Genomic DNA, 7,348 nt, shown 5'->3' with positions numbered 1-7,348 from the left:
TCTTTCTGTAGATGTTTAAAAGTTTAAAATTTCAGAAAGCAGACTGTTCCAGACACAGATACTGTAAAGCAGAGGCCCTCTGCTGCTTATTGCCAAGAAAAATAACAAAACACTCTTGAGATCCTCAGATGTTCTTCAGACCATGTAGCAAGTGGAAATTTAGAAAAAAAAGGAAGGGCTCATGGGGCAGAGGAGTAACTGTATAGATCAGAGCATTATTTTCAAACTGTTGTTCCTCACAGGGCAGAGAAGAACCCAGGACAGATGGTTTATACCATTTCTCACTGGGAACAGGCAAGACTCTTCTAAAGCAACATTTAAAACAGCTTATATTACTATTTATCATTTTACATATGTACTAAAGATGAACAAATTAAAATAAGCCAAAAGCAGAATAGTTTAGAATAATATTCTATAGAGCTAGATTTAAAACCCAAATACTAGAAGTAAGCCTCATCATCCTCAAGTTAGAAAAGATACCCTCATTCTTTGCTGCCTAGAGAACTGGGACAGACCCAAATAAGAGAAGAAATATCTAAATGAAGTAAAAACAATTAATATAAAATTCTTAACCATATTTAATATAAAAGTAACATTATGATTATTTTTCAATTAGCAAGATACTTTGGAACTCAAATTCTCTCCTCTACCAATACCTACAGCAGCATATACAACACATAGGTACAGACAGTTCCCTATTTCCAGTCTTTTAGGATGAAATATTTAACAAAATAAGAAATAACATTTATACTATTATTTTACAAAGCATCTTGTCTATTCTTAAGATATTCTGTACTTGTAGTCCTCTGTACTCTTAACATACCACTGAAGATTTTATAAAGGTGCAAAATTTCTGAATTAAGTATTTTAAATCTGTACCGTTTTCTAGCAGAGAATTTTAAAAGGGACTTTTAATTCACTCCAAACAAAATTAATATCAATCTACTTAATTCCTCATGTTTATCTAACATATTTAAAAGATCCAAAAGCTGGAGATGCCACAACTTTCACAGGCTAATGTCACACTCATTTATCCCTCACTACAGTTTTTCGTCAAATTACATCTCCCCTTAAAACAACAGAAGCCATGTCCAGACATGAGAGATTATCATCTTCTTTCTGCAGCATCTCAAAAATTATTAAGCCCTTAGTAGTTAGTTCAGAAGAAAAGATACCATTGTTTTAACACGATATTTCTCCATTAAAAAGGAAAGAGGTCTTGACCTTCTGAATACATGAAACTCTATCTATTAGGACACCAACACAAAAGAAGCCACTGTGATCAAGAAGTTTTTATATTAGCTTAGTCCTTGAGCTATTATCTACAAGAATGACAAGTGTTAACTGAACCAGTCATCCAGTATTACAGTACCTGGGAAATGCATTGTTCATGATGACTGATCAGTATGTGGTGCTTTTTTTCCTTCTTTTTTTATTTTAAATAAATAACTAGGGCAATTAATTATTTCCTTATTCATTACCATTACACAAAACAAAGCTAATCCTAATATATTTAAGCAGCCTCTTATTTATTTCCATGTACAAAACTCTGTAATCAAATTTTAAAATATCATCTAGAAAAACAGGAGCAAACAAGAAACTCCATCATCTTTATCTTTTGTTTTATCTCAGTTCTAGTACCACCCCTGGGGGGGGGGTTAATTTACCTTTGAATGGGATTTTATCTAAAAGAACCCTAACCATTAGCAAATACTGGAGTAAGGACACAAAAATGACTGTCCTATTCTACCTTTTGCACATTTTGAACTGATTCCAGAGCCACTAAGCCAAGCTTTATTTGCAGAGACTTCCCCTGGATGAAGGACATTCTAGACAAATGCTGTAATTATGCCATAGTAATCTACTTTGAATCTGAAAGCCTATTAGCAGTTCAGCAGAATTTAGTTAGAGACTTTTGGCTGTACTGGAGTAAACTTCTCTGACATGGTCAATCTTTTCATGTGCCATGAACTCGAGTTCTGTATTTCCTTGGGCTTTTACAAAGAGCTATTTAAAAAAAAAATACGCTTCTTGGTAGTTTCTTCCAACCAATTTGAGTCCTAAGAGAGAGTAGTTCCTCAGCAGCTGTATGACTCAGATAACAAGAGCTGTGTTCTTGACTATTTGTTCCTTGATAAGTTTCTTGCTTGATATTCTGCTTTTTAATTCTTTCAGTAGAAAGAACTTCAATAGTTAAGGTTTTTGTAGATTCATGATGCAATTACTTCAAAAGTATGATTTTTTACATTGCATATCACTTAACAATTCCATTAGTTACTCTGGAAGCTAGAAGGTTATTCCTTCATTCAACTTCCTACGCTTACAGTCAGCTAGATCGCAGATACTTAGAAGCTTATTTGTTTTACTTTCACTGTAAACTGATAAATTAGATAGCTTATAAATTGGAGTACCAGTCTTTTCTGTTAATGCTATTTTCTCCTCCTATTTCTACTGTCTTCTGTCCTCCATGCATCTCTATCAGGTACAGGCCTTCTGAAATGTGAATACATATTATTAAACCACTTTTCTTTTGGTTTAGTTTGTGCAGTGAGACATCTCATCTTCAGTATGCTTTTCTAAACCATAACAGCATCACATCAATAAAGAGGCCACACACTGCAGGCTACTGCTGTGATCCTTTTGTCAGAGGCATCATTACTGCACTTACTCAGGACTCCTTTATGAGCCAGTTATATCCCCGTCTCAATCTTCTGTCTTCTCCTTAAACTGTTAATTCATGGTTTTGTCTGTCTTGAGTTATTACAGCTCCTTTCTAGCAATGTTGCTAACTTATGAACGCTTTTGACAAGGACAAGATTTACTCTTTACTTGCTCATAGCAGTACTAGAATAAACACAATATGAAGCAACCAGTACATACATTTAACAGTGCTCAGGAAAATGACAAGCAAGTGGAACATAACTAACTGCAGGAGGAAGGTACAGAAGGAAAATTCAGACCTGAAACCTATGCCAAACTTACACACATTCCAAATCCTCTGACGTCTCTACCTGCCAGTGGTATTCCTGTCACAAAATGTTACTGCCAAACACAGATTCCAGCCTCCACGTCACCACATTTACTACCTTAACGTTTCAGACAGAATCAATCGATTTTTATTAATGTTTAGAGCATTAAAATCTTAAGTATAGTCACTGCATGAAGAAGCGTTTTTATGAGAAGTGCAATGGAAATGGCACATTAAATATTAAAGCATCTGCCTGTGCAGTTGAAGAAACAGATTGTTCTCTGAACACTGAACCTCTGGAACCTCAACCAACCATTATTTTGCACAGTCATACACTGGTACTCACACAGAACCTTCCACCTGCAATCTAAAATGTATTTTTTGTTATGAAACAGCTATTTAAGGACTTCAAATAACCATTAGGGTAGCTGGCAAAATCCAGCACCATTAGAGAGGTAAGATAGGTTTTATTAAACAGTAACAACACAGCTACATACATAAAACATTATCTAAAGTTATAATTGAAAGCAAATGTAGGCTTACATATGTTGGAGTCTCCAAAGAATCGGTATTCACCAGCACTGGAGGGGGATTTGCCTTTAAGAAAAGAATAAAAAAAAATCATACAGCATAAGAGAGAGAGCAATACTAATCATAATTATTCAACATTTAATTTGTCGTGTTTCTCAAAGTTCAGTTAATAGGTAGCCCCAGCCTGAGAATGTTAAAACTCACCTTCTGAAACACTTGTTTCTACCCTGAAGAAATTCCTTTCATGCCACAAAACTACACTGTTCCAAAATTCTGAGCTCATATTTTATATACAAGTCCTGGCCTTTATTGTCCTGTTTTTAAAAAGAAAAACTGAGTCATGCTATCATTTGATGTGATGTCAGTTACCCTAGTATTTCTGGTATGACACCCAGAAGTTGCTTTACCAGCCAGCATCTTAAAAAAAATTCTGGTGGATTTGATTTCTCTTTCTTCCTCCCAGGAACACTGCTCTCCACCTCTTCAAGATGCACAAATGGAAACTTACAATGCAAAATTATGGAAGAAAGGAGCTACAGAAATTAATTCTGAAAGCAAATCGACAGCTGACATTCATCCAGCACACAGCAGCATGTGCCTCCACCAGAAAATTTATGGATTCACAAGCCATAAGCAGTCAAGAGAATATTGCTACAGAAATATTAAATAGCACAGCATTGTTCCTAGCCAAGAACTAGTAGAATAAGCTAATACTTTTACTCTCTGAGAATTAACTCTCTTCTACTGAGAACTTTTCTGAAAAAAAATGTGGTTTCAACTGAAAGGAAATCCATACAGGCTGGTGCCATTTATCTTAAATACTTCAAAACAGACAGATTTCCTATTTTTGCATCAATTAGTCTTACTTTAAGATAGGCAGCACGTAGTCTGCTCTAAGAACAAAAAGAAGTACGCAGCTATATTCCAGATTCCAAATACAGTTGATGTATTAGTTCAACAAGACTTACAAACTCAGTGGCACAAAACAAAGTTAATCTCCTTACTGCTTTAATGAAGCTGAGATTGGTTTTGTATGTATAAAAACACATCACCTTTAAAGTTAAGACTTTCCTTTATTTTTTAACCTCACGTGTAAGTAAGTTTAAGGAGAGTTTAACAGGCTGCAAGAGAAGATAGTATAAAATTAATTTAAAGATAAATTTAAGACCTACAAAACCATGACAACTACACTAACCTAGTCATATTCTGCATTTCAGTTTCATTACCATGACAACAACATACTTCTGAAGAATTCATTATATTTAAAAGCTCCCAGAAGCTACAAAGTAAGTGATGACTCAGAAGTTCTTTACAAAAGACTGAGATGAATATTCTACTGTCACTGGATAGGAGTCATCAATCTGCTATCAGGTTGCTGTGTCAGAAATTAGGCCTGTATCATTTAGTGTACTAAAATCAGTGGTATTTGTGCAAGTCAACAGAGCAGACTATTAAAAAATGGAGACCAAAAGGACTACACTGATGACTATGTCAAGAAACCATCAAACACTTTTCTCACCCAGCAATTCTCTCAGGAGAAGCATGGGCACACTTTATGCAGTGCAGAAATCCAGTACTGGTTACTAGCATCACAATAAACATCTCTTGTCAAAACAATGCTACCCCTCACGAGTAATTCCTGACATTAAGTTACATTCCAATTTCTGCTTCTTATTCAAGTGCAAGTTCTATTAGAAGAAGATTAAACTAAAAACAAGATCCTGTACTAAAAATCCCAATCAAATTATGCTTTTTACAATTAACATTGTTTTTAGAAAGCCTAAACAAAATACATGGTATTAAAAAGAACCTGACTTAATATGAGGCATTGAGTCTAATCCCCAACAGATCTACGAGAGATCAGCATACACACATTTATTTTAGTTTGCATCACCTTTGAAAATATTTTTAATTTTTAAGTAGAAAACAAAACACGGATTCTGTAACATCCAAGTAAATTCAACAAAAGCAGTGTCACTGAAAGCTGGTTTCCCATGAATCTTTTTCTTGAGACTGAAGAATGTTCTTTTAATGTCTTAAAAAACAGATGAGGAAAACTATCTAAAAGCAAATTGCTATTAGCATGTGTGATTTCTATGTGAACAGTATGTTTGAGACACAAACTAGCCAACTGATGGAAAACATCTTCTGCAAGTTAAGTGACTGTTCCTAATACTCCTTTGGCATTTACCTGAATTCTCCATCAAAAAGCAATAATCCAGCACCATTTCCAAGCAGGAAGGAGCAAAGCTTTGTGCCAGGCATTCCAAAGGTACGCCTGGACATTGCAATGACTCAGAGCAACAGCTAACTCAAAACATCAAATGTTTTTGGAAGTCATGGTATTTCAGTCTGGTTAGAAACAGTCCTCTAAATTACCTAACACTTTCAAGCTTCTGTGACAGGGCTTGTTCAAATGTTTAAAAGCCACTTGACAAGTTTGTTTACAAGCAGACCGAGAGCTTGCCTAAGAGTAAAGTGATTAACAGAATAGAGAGATATATGTATTGCACAAAAATGCGTCTGCCAAATCCAAAGTTGATTACAACTTTCTATAGTATTTTCTAACTGTTTAGAATCACAAATGATGCAGGAATATATAGCTAAATCCTGCAGACATTCATATGCACTCAGAAGACAGAGGCACAGAGCACACACAAATTCTTACTCTTCTGCTTGTAATCCAGCATCATCAGTGGACAGTGATACTGCCACAGCAATGGCAGTCAAAGAAAATATAAATGCACATAGAATTAATTATTTTAAATTAAGTTTAGTCTACTGGCAATTCTCTGAAAGGAAATGCTACTGGCAACTTAGTTATCTTTGTCTATCAAGGCTGACAACAGAAGCCCACTGGTTGTACTAGTCTCAAATCCTGATGAGGGCACAAACCCTCTACAGGAAGCAAATATGTCCGAACCTAATCAAATCTCTGATCTGCCTGTTGGGTAAAGACAGATTCAAGTAAGCACACATCCACTAGAAATTCCACTATAAAACAGCTGTAAAACCTTTTTTAGAATTATTGGATTATGTAAAATTTAACAATGTAGCAGAGATTAAAAAAGATTACCATCTGTTGCAAGTTTAGCCTCATAGTTTGAAAGCAGAACTTAAGAAAAAAAATATTGACATGTACATGACAAAAAAAAAATCCCAGTAGTGTTCTGGATAGCTTAGTTTCTTTTTAAAGTTAATAAATACCATCAGCCATCAAACTATTCCAAAAAGTTATGCATCTTTTCAGGAGGCAAGCACTCATCGTTTGAGATTTTTGCACTGAAAGTTAAAGTAAAGCTGGAAAAAAAACTAAAAGCAGAATGCCATTCTAGTGTAAAACTGTAACTGCTACCTATCCTATCCCATCACTTGCCATGTTCTGGTCACATAATCTGGGTTATATGCAAGATACTAGTGTTAACTAATGTTCATTGTTTTCACCTGTCTTGACAGGGTGATCAGGGTTTTTTTGTGTGTTGATTTATGTGACCAAAAGGATGAAGTTCTAAAAGAGAAGCACATTTCACGAGTCATATATGTTATGAACAGAGAGGTGAAAAAAAACAACACACCACACACTTTCGTATTCAAAATGCCCCCAGGACACTAGTACCAACAAATGGCTAGAGAACATTAGAAATGTCATGCAAGTGCCATCAGTGAATGGCATCTATTAACTATTTGTAAATGAGATGAGACTATAATTTTCTATAAATAAATCAAGCAGTAACACTTCAGCAAGAGTCAAATGCCACTAAAATTATCATGCATACACAAAGATATCCTATTGCTTCTTTCTATTCTTTAGGGGTTTTTTTCTTCAGTTATTTCACAACTTACTAATAT

The 7,348-nt window shown here is 35.0% G+C and overlaps 1 protein-coding gene across 1 annotated transcript in view; it reads right to left on the bottom strand.

Annotated features, from left to right (window-relative positions):
- DLG1 (discs, large homolog 1 (Drosophila)) overlaps nucleotides 1–7,348 on the bottom strand; it is a gene marked incomplete at its 3' end in the record, with an annotated part of 47,172 nt that overhangs the window by 14,921 nt on the left and 24,903 nt on the right. Inside the window, exon 3 of the mRNA XM_008949381.1 lies at nucleotides 3,512–3,565. Within this exon, the coding sequence (XP_008947629.1) occupies nucleotides 3,512–3,565 (54 nt within the window). The remainder of the gene's footprint in view (nucleotides 1–3,511; nucleotides 3,566–7,348) is intronic.

This window comes from Merops nubicus, unplaced genomic scaffold (genome assembly GCF_000691845.1).
Source record: "Merops nubicus isolate BGI_N331 unplaced genomic scaffold, ASM69184v1 scaffold5691, whole genome shotgun sequence".
In the NCBI taxonomy this organism is placed as follows: domain Eukaryota; kingdom Metazoa; phylum Chordata; class Aves; order Coraciiformes; family Meropidae; genus Merops; species Merops nubicus.
This window is presented reverse-complemented; position numbering and strand designations above follow the sequence as displayed.